A 19,365-nucleotide genomic window follows, 5' to 3' on the forward strand; every position below is an offset into this window, starting at 1 on the left:
TCAACTCTGTGTTTTCTCTTACCCATATCCCTCTAGATTTTAGTGTTTCAGACAGACTTTGATCACATCACCATTACATGGCCCAGAAAATTGCTAACTGGAACAGAGACCTGAAGTGACAGAAAGCTGTGTGGGAATGGTGTCTCCCCTCACTGCAGGGCAGCTGGCACACAGCTTTGGTCCTGGGCCCAGTTTTGACGCCATCCCTGTGTTTGCAGGTACCACACAGGCACAAGAGCCTGACCATTATGCCACTGCCCAAGGGGTGTCAGGTCCCATGGGGCAGAGAGCCTGCCAGGCTGCTGCCACCTGTCTCCTGCCTTCCCTTCCCAGCTCCAGGCAGGGTGGCACAGGCGGGGACAGTGGCTTGTCTAGCAGAAATAAGTGTGGGCAGCTTTCTGCTACTCACAGGTCACCTACCAAAAATTGCCTGGCACAGACTGGGCTGGGCTGGTTCCTCAACCCTGCCACAAGAGAAAGCAAGGCACAGGGCAGTGCTTACAGAGCATTTAACATAGGCCTGAATCTAGAAATAGGTTTAATGGCCACAGCATTCACTTCACGTGGGCCTAGGCAGGTAGCCATGGGCTGGCACTGCTGCTCCAAACTGCCTGTGCTGAGACACCAGATGGGCAAAGTCTGAGAGGTTTCAACATCTGCTCCACATGCAAAAGGAGAGGAGGGGTGGTGGAGTGGCACACCATGCTCTAGCTGCTGTTGGAGCGAGCTTTTCCAGGGAAAGGGCCTCAAGCTGTGGACCCTGTACCTTGACAGCAAATGATTTCAGCCTTGCTCCTCTCTGAAGTTCTCTCAGGGCTTTCCCCATCCTTTTACCCTCATCCCCTATTATTTTACTTTACAGTTTTTACAGCAGAAAACTGCCCTGGCAAATTCAATGAACTGCACTTCAGAAGCAGCAGTAACAGCAAAACAGCTCATATATTTGTACAGCCAAGGGTTGGGGTTTTCTTTACAGTGCAGTTCTTTCTTCAGAAACAGCCCAGGGAAAGTACAATCGTGCTTTTAAAACTCTTCTCCAAGGCACTGGCTTTAGAGTTTCATTCCTGCCAAATATTTATTAATGTACAATATGAGGGCTCTACTTTACATTAGAAACCAAACTGCTCATTGTCCTTGCCCCCACAAAAGCATTGGTGCTTTCTCTGAGCTGGTCTGTGTGTTGGTGGCTTTGGAAGACACACTTGTGTCTGTATCACTGCTGGCACCAAGGATGAGACATACACAGGCCAAACCTGGCCAGGCTGTCCAGAGAGGTGACACAGGCAGGCTAAAGGAGAGCTACTCTTCACCCTCAAGATTTGCAAGATGACAGCATTTGCACTTGGCTTCAAGCTCCCCCAACTCTTCTATTAGTGTTTCCAACCTGGAACAAAGAAAATGAATCAAACCCTTGTCATAATTCAGCATTTGCAAAAACATCTCATGTATCCCTGACAGCAAAACAAGTTATGCACTAAATGGATCTGGCAACTGTATGGGCAGTTAAAGCACATGATTTCAGTTGTGGCAGCTTTCCTGAGGGAAGCCATCAATCTGGGACTCCCCTCTCCTCCCCAACCCCATTCATAGCCCCGAGCATGAGAAGGGTGCCTGAGGGGAAAAAAACCACACAAGCTCTGAGGAACAAGCTCTAAGGTGAAGATGGTCAGGCCTTTTGTTTCTGAAATTCAGATTTTGCAATCATTTCCAGCTCACAAGGGCTGAGGCTTGCTGCTGCCAGCTGCTCTTGCAGCCTAACTGCAGCAAATACAGTTCTGCTGTTCTGTATTGGCAATCCTCCCCCTTCCACGCCCCAGGAGCAAAGGGAGGAGCAAAGGCTTGCACACTTTAAGCAGTTATTTAAGGATGAACACAAACATTAGCTTTACTCCAGAAGCAGCAGCAGTTCTCACAGATTTCCTTCATCAGAAGCTGGGAGATCACCTGGGCCTCCTGCAAGGAGAGTGCAGGTTGCAGTGCCAATGGCTCAGCTTCCATGGGCTGTCTTTCCAAGAGGCTGAGGACACTGGCCAGCTCTAACAGAGACTTCTCTTACTTGTACAGGTAAATCAGGGGTAGAGTACTAAAACCAGAAGTGCAGAAACATGGAAGGAGCATCCATTTACTAATGGATGCTATTCAATTTTTCTTTCCTTAGCATTTGTGGTGCCAGGTACCAGCCTTTCTGTAAGAGAGCAACTGAAGAACACTAACATGGAAAATCAGGGAAAGCATGGCTGTATTCTACAGTGATGGGCAGCTTGATAAAGAGCTATTAATTTCTCAGGTTTTGTTTGTTTTAATACTTTTTATACTTGTAATTTCTTTAGGTTTCTGGAAAGGAAAAAACCCCACACTGTTCTATTCTTATAGCCAACAATAACATCCCCTCATTGTCCTGGAAGGGGAATCACCTCCAAGTGCACACCCAAGCAGCCCCTTCAGGTGAGCAGCATGGCAAGAACCCATGGGCACTACTTGGCTTTCCAGAGAAGGAGACAGAGAAGGCCAGGTCTGATGAATCAAACCAACCGTGCTGTAAGGATCTACTCATTTTAGGAGAACCAATTGCCAGTTCCTCATCAGAGCACAAATATTTTACTTGCAGAATAGTGCAGATAATTAACCCAGCTTCCTGCAGAGGGATTGCCAGTTTTCCGATTACTTGTAGATTTAGGCTGTTTAAAGCAAGTCCTCAGGCTGCTTGTTCACTGGTCCAATGCTTGGCACAGGAAATCCTCTCTTACAGCAGCAGCTTTGGGTACTATCACTGAAGGAAATGATCCAGAGGTGGGAATTTTAAGTTCTGACTACTGAAAACCCAATGCCTCATCTCCTAGCAATAAAAGCTGCCTCTGACCACACTTGCATCAAGGTTAGGCAAAAAGCTTATGCCTAGCAGCACAAAGCTGCAGAGCTTTTCTAGCAAAGCACCTCATGCCTTTCCAAACACATTAGTTGCCTCCACAGCTCATTTCGCCTGTCAGCCACAGCCAGGCTTCTCGGTGCATGGTTCAGCCTGAGCACTGACAGCACTGGGAAGGCTCAGGGCTCAAGGCAGATTGACAGAGGAGCTATCTCAAGCAGAAACACTTTCAGTTGAGGAATTCAAGGCTGGCAGTTTCATTGCCATAACCTGACTGCACCAGCTGTGAGCCCTGGCAGCCCTAGAAGGGTAAGTGTGGTGAGGAGAGAGAGAGGGGAGCAAGAAAAGAGCCATGCAGCACCTCCCGGAGCTGGTGGCAGTCCAAAACTGCAGCCACCCTGGAGCAGGGGTGACATGTGCTGGGCAAGGGAGACACCCCAAGCTGCTCAGGTTCCTGCCACCAGGGAAGGGAGGCTGGTACAGAAGGGATGCTGCTATCTGGAGTCAGAGAGAGAAAGCAGACAGGGGAGCCCCTGCAGAGTTTTCCAAACTGATTTACACTTTGGTGGCCAGAAGGGGCCCAAGGCAGACCAATGGGTGACAGGAATGACTCCAGAAGGGCAAGTTCCCCCTCTCCAGCCACTGCCAGTGCTGAGGGCAAACCTGCTGTGCAGCACAGCAGTGCTGCCTGCTCCATATAGGGTTCACTCGCACTTGGGCAGGGCAAAGGGAAAATTTCAGAGCAAATTCGGGAGGTGCTGAGACCAACTGATGCTGCCATCAGCTACTAGGCGACTCCAGACATCCTCAGGACCCAAGATTCCCAGGGGAAAGGTAAAAACCAGCAGAGTATGGCTGCTGGAGGCTCCCACCTTGCAGACACTGGGAATAAACTGCTGGAAAACCTGTTTTTACCACCCACAGCCCTGCAGCAGTGGCTTGGAGGCGGCAGGCAAATCATTGCCACCAACTGCCCCAAGGGTCACTGCTGGGCTGCAGCAGGACATGGTGTCCAAAAGTGCTGGCTCCAGGCCAGCCCTTGTTCTGGAAGAGCCAAGAGCACAAGAGAAAGGGACTAATCCATCCTCTGAGGGTGGCAGTAGAGGGCAGGTCCCATAGAGAGAGTCCCAAACCCAGGAAACCCTTTCCTAAGGCTTAAACACTGAGAAATCCTCTCTCCAAAATCAAAGCTAGCATGCAAACTGTTTGGGATGACAAAACTTCTTGTCCAAACTGCTGCAGGTCTGGAGCAGGATTGCTTCTGAAAGGCCCGAGGATGTTGTCTGGAACAACTCCTGGCACAGGAGCAATGTTCTCACCCAGGCTGGCTGCTGGCTACTACAGCTAGGGCACAAAGCAGAGGCTGGGCTCCAGCCCTTACACCACATGAGCCAGACAAGAATTTTGTTAGAAAGGATATCCTCTTGGGGATTTTAGTTTGGGAATGAAAGAGGCAAGGTGTAAAAAAAACAGTGCAATAGCAACCCTTATCAGATGCTCACAAAGAGGTCTGTGTTGTGCTTTTAAAGGAAAATACCCATTTTGGAGAAACCAAAATGTCATGTTTTATTTCAGGTGCCTTGCTGCAAAATTCATAGTATTCTTCATGCATTGATGGCAAAAATTAAAAATCAGTGTGCATGGCACAAGGGAGATTTTTCTTTTGAAAACACCATTTCGTCTAGAAAACATTTTTGTGCTGAGTTTCCAATTTTTATTAAAATCAGTTATATTAGGAAACAAAGCCCCTTCAATAGTAACATATTGGCTTACCTGATCTTGATCCCTTGCTGCTCAAACACAGAGTGCTTGAAAAGGGAAATATTAAATCAAAGGTAGCAACACATGATGTGTGGCAGCTCAGCCTGGGACAGGGAAGTGCAGCTAGTTGCCATTCCATGGCCACTCGCTCCTGAGCACTGTTACTCCCTCTGCTGTCCTATACAGGTCTGGAAGCAGGAGGTTGCAGTGGGAAGAGTTTTAAAGGATTTTCTCTGTACATGACCCCAGTGGCATAGCAGATACACCAGAGCCTTTGGTGATATTAAGAAAGGCTTCATGTCAGCTTTGCATGTAGCAGTTGAGCCACAAGTCTCTGCAGTTTTTATCTTCACTTGACATTGGCCAGTCCGAGCTGAGAGCCAAGGCTGCAGGAGCAGCAGGATCCCTGCACGTGCAATTGTTTGCAGTTGAGCTGTGCTGCCTGTCCTTCAAAGGGCAGAAGTCTAACTCCAGCAATTGGCTGGCTGACTTTCAGCTCTGGTCTCAATTTTTAAGTCTCAAAACTATGCACAAACCTACCCAGCAAAATAATGTAGGAGGTCCTAATGTAATCTCATTGTCCCAAAATAGAATGATTCCCACCCTCCACTTGCATCTCCAATGTCTTTGTCTCTTAGACATTTCCCCACACAAATCCCAACACAGGATCTATATTGAGCAAGACATCCATGAACACAAGCACACTAGGCAAACCTCAGATTTATCAGAATCGCTCTCCTGATGTATCCTACAAATACAGCAGAACAGAACAAAACTATATTTGTATATCTGCAATTAAAACCACCTTCCCACACACTTTTTAATTGGGTTAATGAAGAAGAACAGTAAAAACCAACAGCTGAAGACATCTTCAGATGGAGCACTAGAGAAAAATACTGACATTTCATGGGTTTTCCCATGAATTCATCTGGGTAAGAAATGACCTAAAGACTAATGCCAGTATCAACTCTTATTTCCAAAGCAGCATCCCTTCCATGATTCAGTATAAATCTGAATTTTTAAAAATTAATTTTATTAAGTCCCCACTGGTCTTACAAATTTTATGACAATTTAATTAAACTTTCAACTATGAACAAGAACTGTAAGTAACTTATCACAAACTCTTGTGACTCAGACTAAGCATAATAAACTCAGCTCTTGTTAGGAGAAGTTTGGTTTTGAATAGCTTAACTTGAAAGAAATTCCTGCTCCATCTTGCATGCTGAAATGATGGAGTTTTTCTGCATAATAAATAAAGCACAGCTCAAACATTCCACCCAATTCATATGCATCATAAAAACTCTTGAGGCAACCAGGAAATTCTTAATCCTCTTGTGAGAGTAAAAATTTACCTGGAGGCAACTGGCTACAACAGTGCGACGGAAACACCTTAAAGCTGATGATGTGGGGATTGTTCTCTTCCAGAACATCAGCAGCATGGAAACGTGTGTCCTGGAAACATCCAGCAGCATGGAAACCTGTGTCCAATTCACTGCTTCACAGAGCAGAAGCCCAAGCAGGCAGCTCACACTGCAGCTCCCTGGAGGCTGAGCCCACTAGGTCCATCACACCTGGGTGGTGTCAGATGGGACAGGAAGCTCCTGCTGCAGCAGTGAAGCCACTGTTGGATGAGAGGCATGGACTGACTACTGTAACACGGAGTTCTTTGAAGCCCTGGGCCAATTTCAGCATCAGCTGTCCTCAGAATGCAGGGTTGGAGGGGGTCCCCTTGGCTACCACCATCCTGTCTCAGGCTGCTGCCTGACAAATGGAAGACAAGCCCAGTGAGAAGTTCACAAAACTATTCCTTAGTTAACTGAGCTATGCTCATTGCTGACAGCTGTTCCTGAAATCTCTTTAGCAAGAAGCAAAAGCTTTGATCTTTTAAAAGGTGATGCTCTGTTTATGCAGCATTACGTGCTAACATACCTCCAGAGCTAAACAAAACCATTTCTTCACTCCTAATTAAATCTGAACCAGTGCCACATTAAGATGACTCTTCTCAGGGCATTACTTCTCTTGCACTACTATCATTTTTGAAGCATGTACAATACACAGCAGCCTGATGACCCCTTTGCACTGAGGTTGGAAACATTCAGGCAGTCTGTTAGGGTGCAGAAGGAGATACTTGAAGAAGTATTTTTCATTTGTCAAATGAGGCAGTGCTGAGATGTCCGAAATATTTTCTTGTCAACGTATCTTGAAGACACCCTGTAGAGAGAACACCACCACACTGACATCAGACTACTGCCTTGGAAGAGGGATCTTGTGTCTTACCGAAGAGAGGTATTTCCATGACACATTAGTACACTTAAGTCTCCAAGTTTTGTAGACCTAAACTTTGCTAGACACTGTGAAAGACATTCCAGGTGTGCCAGGAGCCCAGGAAAAAACCCCAAACCAAGCCCAGCTTAAAATGACATTTTCCCCTTCAAACAGAACACTGGCTGAAACTTCTGTAGGACAGGAATGCAGCCTGCAGCTATAAGACTTCAAAATTTTTTTAAACCTTATCAACTGGTGCTCCTGAACAACTAGTGCACTTACACCAGTCCTAAGGAGATAAGGTTTCAGTACAGTGGAATTTGGGGGGAGGCAGTATATATTTACATAAGAAATCAGTCAAATATTAAGTACTTATATCTTACCTGAAAATGATTCCTTGAAAAACAATTTATGCTTTTGAAGGCCAATGCCATTATGTATTATTTTAATCTTAATGCTAAAGGAAAACAGAAAGAGCATATTTACAATGTCAACAGTTAAGAGAACTTTGTATTGCTATCCAGTTATGCTGTCTGCACAGCTTTTAGACCCATATCAAAAAACGCCAACATGAATCACATACGCCTGTCAGCTGGGTGCAACCACAAACCACAGCCAAATTAGTGTAAGAAGAGTTACAGGGATAGAGCTTAACACATCAGACTGTGAACACTGTACATACCACACAGTAGCATCATGATGTGTTCATGCTTGCAGTGAATGACCTTAAGGCACTTGGCAAATGTTCTTACCACCTACAGTAAGAGTTGGTCCAAACTTGAAGGGCTCAGCAGGCACTGTTGTCACTCTGCACTGAGAGGTATCTTGTGTTTTCCTCCTCTGGGACATACAGCAAGGTGGACATACAAGAGGGCAGGCCCCAAGGGCCACCTCTGAGATCACAGGCCAGAAGACAGATAGCACCTTTCCCTCCCCAGTAAGTTTCAGTCCCGTGTGTCCAGGCCATCTGGCATTGGCTTGAATGAGGGGGGAACACGGCTGGACCCCACATCACTACAGTTCACTTGTGGAGAGCTTTCCATACCTGCAACCCTCAAATTATTCAGTACTACAACAACATCTAATCAAACAATTTAATATCTAATTTATCAAAGTAAGAAAGTAACTTGTTTTCTTTTTCACTGAACCATGGTGAAAAAAGGTCATTGTTTTATTCAGCATCATAGTTACATAACAGTTGTCTGTTTCTATTACTAGAAAGAATTTATTAAAATAGTCCTGAAAGACATCTTTTCTTTTTCCAATGATTTCAAAACTAAGCCTTTTAATGCCAATTCCACACAGTCACGGGTTTGATCGGTAGTAGCCAGTTATAGCAATTGTCAAGGCACAAGCTCAGCTCTGCACATCCGCTGCAGCTTGTATTGGAAAAGAGATATGCCAGTTCCATCTGCACTCACAAATGCAGAATCCCTTCATCATATATTGCAACAGGAGAAATTAACATTAAACACAGACTAAGAAAGGTAAAGGATTTATTTCTGATATGATTTGTAGAGTTAAATTAAAAACCTACTGAATACTTTATGTAGTAGATGAACATAACCTTAGTACTTACTTTCTAACAGTTTATTTAATGGTTGGAAGTGTACAACATGAAGTAGGCCTCACGTTTAATATTGTTCAATTTTGCTTATTGTTAGATGAGATTAAAATACAGTAGCCATCCCTTTAGACTATGGTGCAACACTGATCATGTGCCTTGATAGGTAGGAAAAATGAATCATTAAATAAATGATGACATAACATATAGGGAAGACTTTGGATTGTCTATTTTAAATGTCAACATAATAGGCAATTAAGAATAGAACTTCATTTTAAGTGCACTTCCACATGCTTTGTTTAAAATATAGCAAAAACTTCCTATCTTTTTTTCCAGACACTTCACTCCCTACTCTAAAGCTGTTCAGTTGAAAATGCACTTTCCCCAGTAAACTTTTTTTAAAAAAGTAACTAAAATTTCTACCCTTTCATATGCTAAGAAATGTTTCCTAATTAAAAACACAGTTTATTACAAGACATGTGAAGACAACATATAGTGAAATGAATTTTAATTGTTGTGCTGTGACTAAAGTAAAGTTCTCAAGGCTGCAATTTAACATTCCAAGTTCTCCCTTCCATCTTTATTGATTCTCAAGATTTTGCACAGAAACTCTTTGGGGGCTAGAACAGCAGTAATTGCATCACACTGTTTTTCAAGACTTCAAGTTTCAAAAGCAAACTCTTCAAAAAGTACAGTTCTTGATTTGATTAGATACAGGGACAAAAATATAGCACATACTTGAAGGTTACATGGTCTACAAATGATGGCAATATTTTCCTTGGGAGAGTACAGTTTGTTTTCTTGTAAATACTCAAAAAGGCTCAACTTCAAGCAGTAATAAACACAAGCAAAAGTGATTTAACCCTTAAAATAAATATTCAGGAAAACCTCTCTGTACATACAAGTGAAAGAATATGTAACACTTTCACGCTAAAAGAAAAAATAAAGATTTTGTTCATATAAGCAGCTGAAATCTGCTGTTCCAGCCCAATGTCCCCAGTAAAGAAGGGAGGCACAAACACAGGTGACTACTGTAGCTCACTATCTTATGGCCTTTTTGGACAGGGACATCATCACCATCATTTTTAAATCCCTTTTGTTATACTTATTACAGCATGCCAAATCCTTTGGCATATGTGATGGCCTTCAATAATCTTTCTTTAAGCTTTTCTTTGCTTGAGTACTCCGGAAGCAAAAGTACATTAAAGCATGTGTGAGATGTAGGTAACCTGTGGGACAAAAAATACAAGCATTCAGATCTTGGAACATGCAAAAGAAATGCATCTCTATTTTACAAGTCAAAAAATAATGAATTTGAAGAAAATAAACTTCCCTTATAGATTCAACTTTCAGATTTAACAAGGTTAATAATGTAAAAGCACATAATTCACTTCCATTTATAAAAAACCAAGCAAAACGTAGAATTTTTTTTTTTTTTTACCTCTCTGTATCTGGGCCATTTTTGGCTATGATCATCTTTAACTTTCCAAGTCCTCCCACAGGGGCTCTGTCTGTGCCTGTTGTAAACTGTAAGAATAGTCTTTTCTGTTCATCTGTAAATGAATGGACTATTTCCCAGAATTCCCTATTAAAGAAGAAATTAAAAAGTAAATAAACTGTAAACTTTCTTTGGTATAAATAAGAATTTCAAAAATAATTGAGCTTTGAAGGTATAATAATTCTAATCAGTCTTAGCATCAAGTTTATAAGTTGCATTCATTAACCAAAACTCTCAGAATGTATTTACCATAAATGAAATTCAGAAACAGAAATCAGAAATATTACTAAACACTGCAGTTTAACTGTCTTTAAACATTAATTTGGCTATGTCCTGCAGCTATTTTATTATTCCTATTTCCTAAGGAATTGTACTGATTGAACAATGCTTATACCACTCCTCTTCTGTAATGACAATACTTGAGAAAAGTGAAATTACACATAAGACATTTGCATCTCCACTACTACAAAAATATTAAATCTTACAATATTAAAATCATTATGAAGAAACAAGCAGAGGAAGTACTTTTTATCTTTACAAAATTAGAAAAAATTACCTAATAATAAGAGAGTCTCTTGTATAGCCACCATCATATTCTGTAGTTTCTTCTAGTGCTTGAAAATCTAAATTCTGTAAGAAGATGATATTTTTAAAGATGACCACTAATTATATACTCAGTATCAAAAAAAGCTCCACTCTCTAGTGTATATTCAAAATTCTTACCCTACTTCCACAAATAAGTAATTCAATTTCCTCTGGTCTAAATAAATATTTCAAAGGAGATTCATTGGTCACCATGTGGAATCCTCTCCGAAAGGCCTTGAACTGCTTTTCTACTGATTTATTGAGTATATAGTCAGCATAGAGATTGACAAATTCCTGCAAGGAAATAAACCCCAATAAACCTTAGTGTTTCAACACATGCCACTTGAAGTACCTCCCAAAAATACAAGACCCCAAAATACATATAATTCTGTAATTCTATGCAAATTATCTGAGCTCAGTTTTTATTCAGCAACACAAAAGAACAAGTGTCAAATACTGCTCAAACAGGTCAAACATCCCCCCCAGAAGCAACGTATCCATGTATCAATGCTTTCTTTAAGAGAAACCTTTTCTGTTTACAACCACACTGTGCTATAGCAATTTTAAAAGCCTTTTAAACTTAAAAATTATAAGTGAGACCAAACCTTTGTAGGATTCTACATAATTCTACACACAGTATATCAAAGAACTCAAGATGCTGTTTAAAAAGCTGAATGTACCTTTCTGTTTTCATTTGTAATAGGAATTTTATCACCGTTTTCCTTTAAATCATGCATCATTGGATTGCCAAAGAGATCCGTGTGAGATATTTGAAACGTTATCATCATATCATCTTCCACACTTCCTTCATACTCCAGTAAGTCTCTCAAACTCTGATACAGAACCTAACAGAATAAGGAATACATGTCTGTCAAAAATAAGCTTTGAAAAATTCCACTGAGTAATACAAGAAGACATGAAACCATCCACCTCAAAAAAGGGTTGTTATATTCTATGACACAAGTCACCTAAAAATCTCTCATAGCAGTCCAAACAATTACTTATTAAGTTCAGTATCTGTAAAGAGAAACAACAGAAGATATTAAGATAAAAAAGAAACATGGCAATCAGTGATAATTCCCTTAAAAGAGCCTTTTAGTACCTACCAATCTTCCAAAATGCAATGGTCAAACCTGCAGTTTAACAGCCTTTAATAACATCTCAAGTCTTTTGAATCAGTCTTTACCTTCAGGCATCCAGAATATGTTACACAAGTAAGGGGAACATTTATGAGTTAAAAATCAAAGAAACCCCTGTATTTTATGTCAGATAAAATTCAGACAGCAGGCTTTCATCTTCTTATTTAAAACTGAAATCAACTAGGAAGTAATCCTGAAGCAACACAGATGGGGCAGTCCTTAACATAAGAAGACATTTATGAACCAAAAATAAAAAATCACAAGTTTGATCAGAATTTACCAAGTGGAATCTGAAATTACCTGTAAGAGTTTGCTCTATTCAAAGGAATAACCAGCTTTCCTTCCTGCTATGCCTTAGGAAAAGCCCAAGACTCTCTTGGAAACCAAAGCCTATGCAGCAAAGGAACAATTACTTGGCTGCAATAGAGGCAGAGGGGCTAAAGAATACAAAGAGAAGGTGGAAGTGACAACTGTGTGCAACTGTATTTTTATAGTGAAGTAGAAAAATAAATTTCCTCCCAATGTTTAAACTGAAACATGAAAGTTAATATGTAAACCTCAACCTCTCTGTGTGTTTTTGATTCTTCCACAGAACCTTTAAAAAGGACCTTGCACTGAAAAATCACTGAACTTGGAACCACTGGTGGTGAGGGCTGGTGAACAACCTGTTCTCCATGCTCTACAGCATTAGAAAAAGCACTGGGAGGTTTGACTACTGTGAATTTCATTTTGGGTTTCAGAAGCTCTGAAGTGTTTCAGTCACATGAGAACACAAAGAGTTAAAAAAGGATTATTTTAAAAGAAATCACTGTAGGTGATAGAGGAGAAACCTAAGAGCAGCGGAGAAAAATTAGGAAATGCCCTGACTGTCCTGTTCCACAGACATACATTCTTTTTTTTTTGGTCACGAAATTTTGAGTATGTAATAAAAGTTAGAGGAAACTCAGGGCACTATTTCTCAACATCATTACACAGACAAACTGGTCGAAACCGGCATGCTGTTGTACGTAGCCACACCAAACAGACCAGATAATGTATTTTTTGATTAAACATGCCTCATTTCCAAAAATGAAAGCCAAGTAAGTTCTTTTTAGACAGTATCATTTTACTAATCTTTTTTGAAAAGAAGATTCTGTATAACTGCTTATAAAAGGGAAGTGTCCCATGGTTTGAAACCAAATGAAGCTTGCTAACAGCTCCTACCAGCACCATGAGGGGAAGCCATTGGTGATCTCTGATTGCAGGCAGAGCAGAGCCAAGATGTCCTGCACACAAACTAGTGTGCTCTATCTAATAAAGCACATGTACAGCTCAGTGCTTGTGTACAGCCACTGGCTGGGAATGGGTCTGTGAAGATGGACACTGATCACTGGATATTCATTAACTGTAGGGATATTCATAAACAGCTTCATCTGTCTCTTGCTTTAGACAAAAACCAGTAAGAACATCACACCTTTGCATTATTATTCTTACTTGCACTTTTTTGGGGTAGAAATTTACTTCTACAAATAGCTATAAACAGCCCAGTTTTACAAGTCTCTTTGGGAAGAGACAGGCTTGTTTATGCTTAATAATTTTTAGTAACATGTGTGAGTTTATGTAGCAAAAAACCCCAAACTTTATTGATACTGAGCCCTATTCATTGATGTTACAATTTTGCCTCTTCCAAACCAAATGTAGCAAGAAATTTTCTTGCTTATGAATTTATTTTAACAAATACGGACTCGTAATGCAAGTCACTGGTTATTTCACTTTCACTTCTGACAGTGATCTTGTGTTTAACTGAAATACAGATTAAATTATTCCATGGAAAATGCACTACTTAACTCGAAGAACATAAGGAACTTACAGGATGAGAGTCTGCCAGATCACGGAAAGTTCCTTTTTTGCCCATTAGCTTCCTGTAGACAACCATGGGGAAATGTACATCCAGTATACAGTTGTTGTAAATAGCCAGTCCCAGTACTATGCCAATCAGGGTAAACTGACCCTCCGTTTCAAAAGAGGACGGATTAAACCAAAACAGTTTTGTAGACTCATCATATGTGAACATCCCTGTTAAGAAAAAAAGAAAAAGAACAATTATGGTTACAATTCAATAAAAATGGCACATAAAATATACCCTTATAAACCCATTTGCACTAGCCTTTAAGCAATATTTAACTTAACATTATACTGAATTGAATGGCAAAGAGAATCTACTTAGGGTAACTGGAGCTGCTCAAAATACTGTTACTCACATCACCCCTAAAAGCCCGCAAGAGACCTGTGATGCAGTATCTGCAACACTCACTGGAGCTGCACATACACAAGCTTTCATCCCCTCCTCTACTGAGGAGCCAGCAGCACACTGATAACAATGATTCTGACTTTGATAAATACAGCAGTACAAGAAAAGAACACAGTTAAAGACATGTGGATGAAACAATCCCGAAGGACTCTAATTACTAAGAAGTGACAGCCTTTCCTCAAAGGCCAGTTCCAGCAAAGGAACAGGACTAGATGCAGCCCTACTACTTAATTAGAAGCTATGATGATGGAGAAAGGATTGACCATCACCCATGATTTTAGAGTTAGATGCCCAACAGATTTGTTTGCTTGTTTCAAGGACAATTGTTACTGCAGCTAATAAACACATCTGAACTTGAGAGGAAAATGGACCATGGCCTCACAGAAGGGGTTGCAATTTTAACAGCTTGTCACTGTCTAAAGAGAGTGGTTTTGCTTCTCTCACTCAGTTCAGTATTTCAGGAGACCAATTTCCAGCCCAGCTCATGAACTGAGCACTGAAGACTTCAATAGACAGTTGAACTGGCACATGCCAGAAGCTCCAGGGAGAAAATGTGAAGCCAAGAGACAGGCAGAGTGTCTTACCCTTTTGGCTGTAGCAAGACACAAGACAGCTCTTGTTTATGAAACCAGAGTGCACAGGCTATATATTATTTATATAAATATTATTTATATATAAATAACATTCTCAATAAAATCCATTGCTTACCTGACTAGATACTGAAACAAAATAAATGCAAACGCCATAGACTTAAGGTGAGAGAGAGACCACCCTGGACAGGCCAGTCCCAATCACCTGCTGCTTGTAGAGCTGTCAGATTTTCCAGCAGAACCTAAGAAAAACTGCCCCAGGCTCCTTACTCTCAACACACCCTGTCAGATCCGTGTGAAGAATATCAACTACATTTGCCACAAGGATTTATCTTGTCAGCTCTTAAAAGATACTCTTGTTTACAACCCATGCAGATGTACAAACTGATTACAAAGCCACATGAAGACAAAATTACTCTGAAGACTGAAAACATTATCTTCAGCCAAGAGATAAAGACTTTTTCCTCATTCCATGTAAGGCAATAACTGCAAGCTCATTCAGACTCCGGGTATTCCTCAGAATGTATCTCAATAAGTGACATGGACTGGGTCAGCCATTAGGAAGCACACAAATAACAGACTGATCCATCAGATAAGGCAACTGGAGATCAGAAATGGATGAGCAGCTCAGGCATATATAGGCCAAACATTATCTAGAATCCTGTATACCATTTTCTGAACAGACTGAGGTAACTTCTGGATTACTGGAATGTAAAGCAATGACTTTTTGGAATATCATGGAAAAGTTAAACTGTCAAAACCAACAACTCCAGCAAATGTTTAATAATGAAGCATCAACAGTTTACTCAGATCCATGTCTGGAAACACTTTAAGGTGCAATACAGTATTTAACTCCCTTACCAAAATTAAGACTACAGTACATTAAAATCATAATGAAACACCAGAAGAAAATGGAATCTGCAAGAAGGCAAAAATAATTGCCCTGTAAGTTATAGGAAGTTATCACTTATTCCTTTACCATGGAATATCTTTACCAGTATTATTCTGAGTTATTGCCTCCTTTGAGTAAAATTTTAAGGTAGTTTAATATCAAAATACTCAAAAAGTCAAAGAAACTATAATAACAATATACATCTCTCCAAATATACCTATTGAAGACAGACATTTTAAGTTCCACTTAAAGGATCTCCTCTGTTTTCTCAGGTAAAGAAAGCATTTATAAATCAACAAAAGTCACTCATGGTATATCTGGTGCATACATGAACTGCTAACTTTTTTACATTTTTAATACAGAAGTAAAACTTAACACATGCATACATTTCTAATATATGACCTACCTTTAAATGCAGGGAGTATATACACACTGCTTGGATCTTAGCTTAAGCACACTTTAGCACTACTAAATAAAGAGTAGTTCAATACACCCACACAACTTCTGTTTAGATAAACTCAAGTTGAAAATGTATTTATTTTGTGTTGAAAATAAAAAGTAATCAATCAAAGTACTAAAAGTTCTTTATTTTACCATACTTCAAAGTAAGCTAATTCAGATTACAAATCTGTCTAAGTTAATAGCATTTTTCAGAGTGAGTAAGACTTGTCTATGATTCTGTACCACTTGTTATAAGAACTGGCTTGCATATGGTGAAGAGCAAGTGCCAAGGTTCAGATTTTTGCTACTGATTCTGGGTACTTGATACTGATACCCTCCTTTCTAATCCGGTTAAAATAGATTTCTGTGCATTCTCATCAATTTTCTAAGCTACAAAACAAAGAACAGCAGCTTTATCTTTTACAATAGTCCAGTGAAACCAAATTAACAGCCATGAGCTGTTAGGCTTCTTTAATGGAACCCATTACAGGAAATACAATGTAACATCATATTTCACATAAAATGCAAAATTAGTATAGGAAACTGGCAGGTCTCATTACTATTTTAACATGAAGTAGTCTTATAATTTTATAACATTTTCATCTTTTCAGAGTAGCAGACAAGTTGCACAGTAAAAGAAGCATGTCCTTGCATAAATGATTGGTGCAGGGAGCAAGGGAAAAAATAATATGATGGAAGTATGACTGCCGAAACACAAATGTAAAATTTTGGCTCTAATATACCAAGTTACTCTTTGTTCTTTAACTACAATCAAATTTGACACTGCTGTGACACTTTGGATCTTCAGAACTGAGACTATCAGATTTATTAAGCTGGAGGAAGTAACTGAAAAACTCCCATAGTCCGACTCTTGCTTTATTGCAGCTCTTCGTCTTTGGTTTGATTCCTAATTCTAGAAGCTAATTACAAAGCAAAGTGAGGAGAAATGTGAGAGAACAAAGGAACCCAGCTAAGAAACCCTGTACTACTGATTTGTATCCAAACAAGTAATGATGGTTCTCATTAACTATACACAGTTACTCTTTCCATCATTCCTCCTTTAGGAGGATGACTGCTGACAACACAGTGAGCCTCAATGTTTGGCAAATACTCTGGTGACCATCAATGAACCTGGAGAGCTTCAGAGAGAGGCAGCAGTGGATACAGAAAGCATAAACATAGAGCAATCTAGTTTGGAAGATCATCCAGGCCGACCTTTTGTGAGAAAAATCTGTTAAATCAGAAAATTATTAGAACACGTACCGATATCTGGATTGAAGATTTCTTCCACAACCAGTTGAAAAAATTCTTTGGAAACACCTCCTTCATCTACCCCTTGCTCTCCTTCAAATTCAACATACAATTGCTTCTTCAAGTCTGCAGGATTTTCCATGGCAATCATCTCTAGCTATTGAGAGAAGAGATAGAAATATTTCATTAGTAAATCTATTTACTAGAATAGTTTAGTAACAAATAATGAAACCAAAAGTACCCTCCAAATTTAAGAAGAAAGCGAGCACAAATCACAACAGTAAAATAAGAGAAATCAATAGTAACCCTAAACCACTCTAAACATGTTTTACAATCTAGGGATTAACAGCAAGAAACTTACCATAGAACTGATCTGTCAGCCCATTAAAGCTCACTGGCTGTTAGCATTCTCTATTTCTATTCTTTTAAGCACTTATTTAAAACAAGTTATCATTGTGTTGCACACAATTCACAGAAAAAGGAAGAAAACAAGATGTATTACTAGAATAATTAAATTCATCTGACAATGAAGATTCTGCAATATGATCTACATGTTTGACAATAAAAGGCTTTGTGAAGGGATTACACAGATATGTTTTCAGAGGGGGAGACTGAAAACAAGCCTTTGATGAGTACTTGCATCTCTCAAACAAAGAGCTGGGGAAAAAACCTAAGAACACAAAAGACACTAGTATTACAGTCAAATCAACTCCCTCTTCTTGATCCTAATGAAGTCTCAAAACTCTCTTGCTCTTATTTCTTCAGTGCCTTTAAACAGATCTACTGCACTGCTGCTGTGAAAGTGAAAATTCTGTTAAGACCAAATCGTAAATCTGACATTTTACAAGAGTTTTAAGTCTATATAGAGGCCATTAGAGGCCACAGAATCACAAAATAGTTTGGGTTGGAAGGGACCTGGAAAGATCATCTAGTTCCAACCCTTCTGCCATGGGCTGGGACACATTCCAGTAAACTAGCTTGCTCAAAGCCCCATCTAGCATGGCCTTAAATAGTTCCAGGGATGGGACATTGCCAACTCTCCTGGGCAACCAGCTGCAGTGCCCCACCACCTTCGCAGCAAAAAATTTCTTCTCAACATCTAATCTAAACCTCTCCTCTATCATATGAGGTAATTTGTCCCATCGTTACATGCCTTTGTAAAACTTCCTCTCCAGTTCTCATCAGCCTCCTTTAGGTGCTGAAACGGAGACCTTTCTATAAGGTCTCCCAGGAGCCTTCTCTTTGGCTGAGCAACCCTAACTCTCCCAGCCTGTGTTTATAGGAGAGGTGCTCCAGCCCTCTGATCATTTTTGCATCCCTCCTCTGGATTCAACCCAACAGGTCCACATCCTTCTTATGCTGGGCACCCAGAGCTGGATGCAGCGCTCCAGGGGAGAATCTCACAAGCGTAGAGTAGAAGGGGACAGTCACCTCCCTTGACCTGCAGGCCATGCTGCTTTTGATGCAGCCCAGGGTATGGTTGGATCTCTGGGCTGTGAATGCACATTGCCAGGTCCTTCACTTGCTTACACCAAAAATGTATCCTTTCAGTAAATCAGAAGTTAAGCAAGGATATTTTGCAGCTCTTATTTGGATCCTTTCCACTTACAACCAATAGCAATAAAGTTGTGGTTTTTTCCTCCCCAGCAATGACTTTGTTGGCTTTGTAGTCTTTACCACCAGTAATTTAATACATTGCATGATTTATGAATTTTCATGAGTGCTGAGAAAGCATATGCTATCTCTGCATTTCTTCTGGGACAGCAACCCTATCTCATAGTGTGAAGACTCTATCGTGTCATGGAAATGCACTAAGGAAGGTTCATATTTATATAAGTTCATATTATACATATAGAGCAGTTAAAGAAATTGCAAAATTATTTTTTGGCTGACAAAAACAGCCTAAAAAAAGAGGAAGGAAACAGTCTTAGTTGAGCAATGCTGGCTAGGCAGATTAGAACAGTGCACTGGACGTCTGCAAGGGAGTCAGATAAAGGATTATCAAAAACCCAGTATTTTGAGCAAAGCCTGATGCTCCTTGAAGTAGATTCTATAAGCAGGAAAATGCTGCTAAGCTGCTCAACTTAAAGTTGTGGGTTTAGCTGCTCCTTTGAGTATCTGTGTCAACACTGATGCTTCACAATAAAAACTGAATGCAGTGGGCAACAGCAGCAAACACAACTGTAAGGAGGCACTGAATTTAAGCAGAACTGCAGAAGTGTT

The 19,365-nt window shown here is 40.3% G+C and overlaps 1 protein-coding gene across 2 annotated transcripts in view; it reads right to left on the bottom strand.

The window, feature by feature from the left end:
- Nucleotides 1–7,974: 7,974 nt before the first annotated feature.
- The window catches only part of UBE3A (ubiquitin protein ligase E3A), a 48,322-nt gene continuing 36,931 nt past the window's right edge, over nt 7,975–19,365 (bottom strand). The window contains exons 7-13 of one of the 2 annotated variants that reach the window (XM_014306621.2): nt 17,155–17,299; nt 13,528–13,733; nt 11,220–11,384; nt 10,678–10,833; nt 10,511–10,584; nt 9,898–10,041; nt 7,975–9,685 (exon numbers count right to left, since the gene is read on the bottom strand). In XM_014306621.2, coding sequence (XP_014162096.1) covers nt 9,565–9,685; nt 9,898–10,041; nt 10,511–10,584; nt 10,678–10,833; nt 11,220–11,384; nt 13,528–13,733; nt 17,155–17,299 — 1,011 coding nt within the window. In that variant the 3' untranslated portion in view covers nt 7,975–9,564. The remainder of the gene's footprint in view (nt 9,686–9,897; nt 10,042–10,510; nt 10,585–10,677; nt 10,834–11,219; nt 11,385–13,527; nt 13,734–17,154; nt 17,300–19,365) is intronic. The other variant, XM_031056151.1, reaches the window with a different exon arrangement.

Source organism: Geospiza fortis, unplaced genomic scaffold, assembly GCF_000277835.1.
Source record: "Geospiza fortis unplaced genomic scaffold, GeoFor_1.0 scaffold192, whole genome shotgun sequence".
NCBI classification, from domain to species: domain Eukaryota; kingdom Metazoa; phylum Chordata; class Aves; order Passeriformes; family Thraupidae; genus Geospiza; species Geospiza fortis.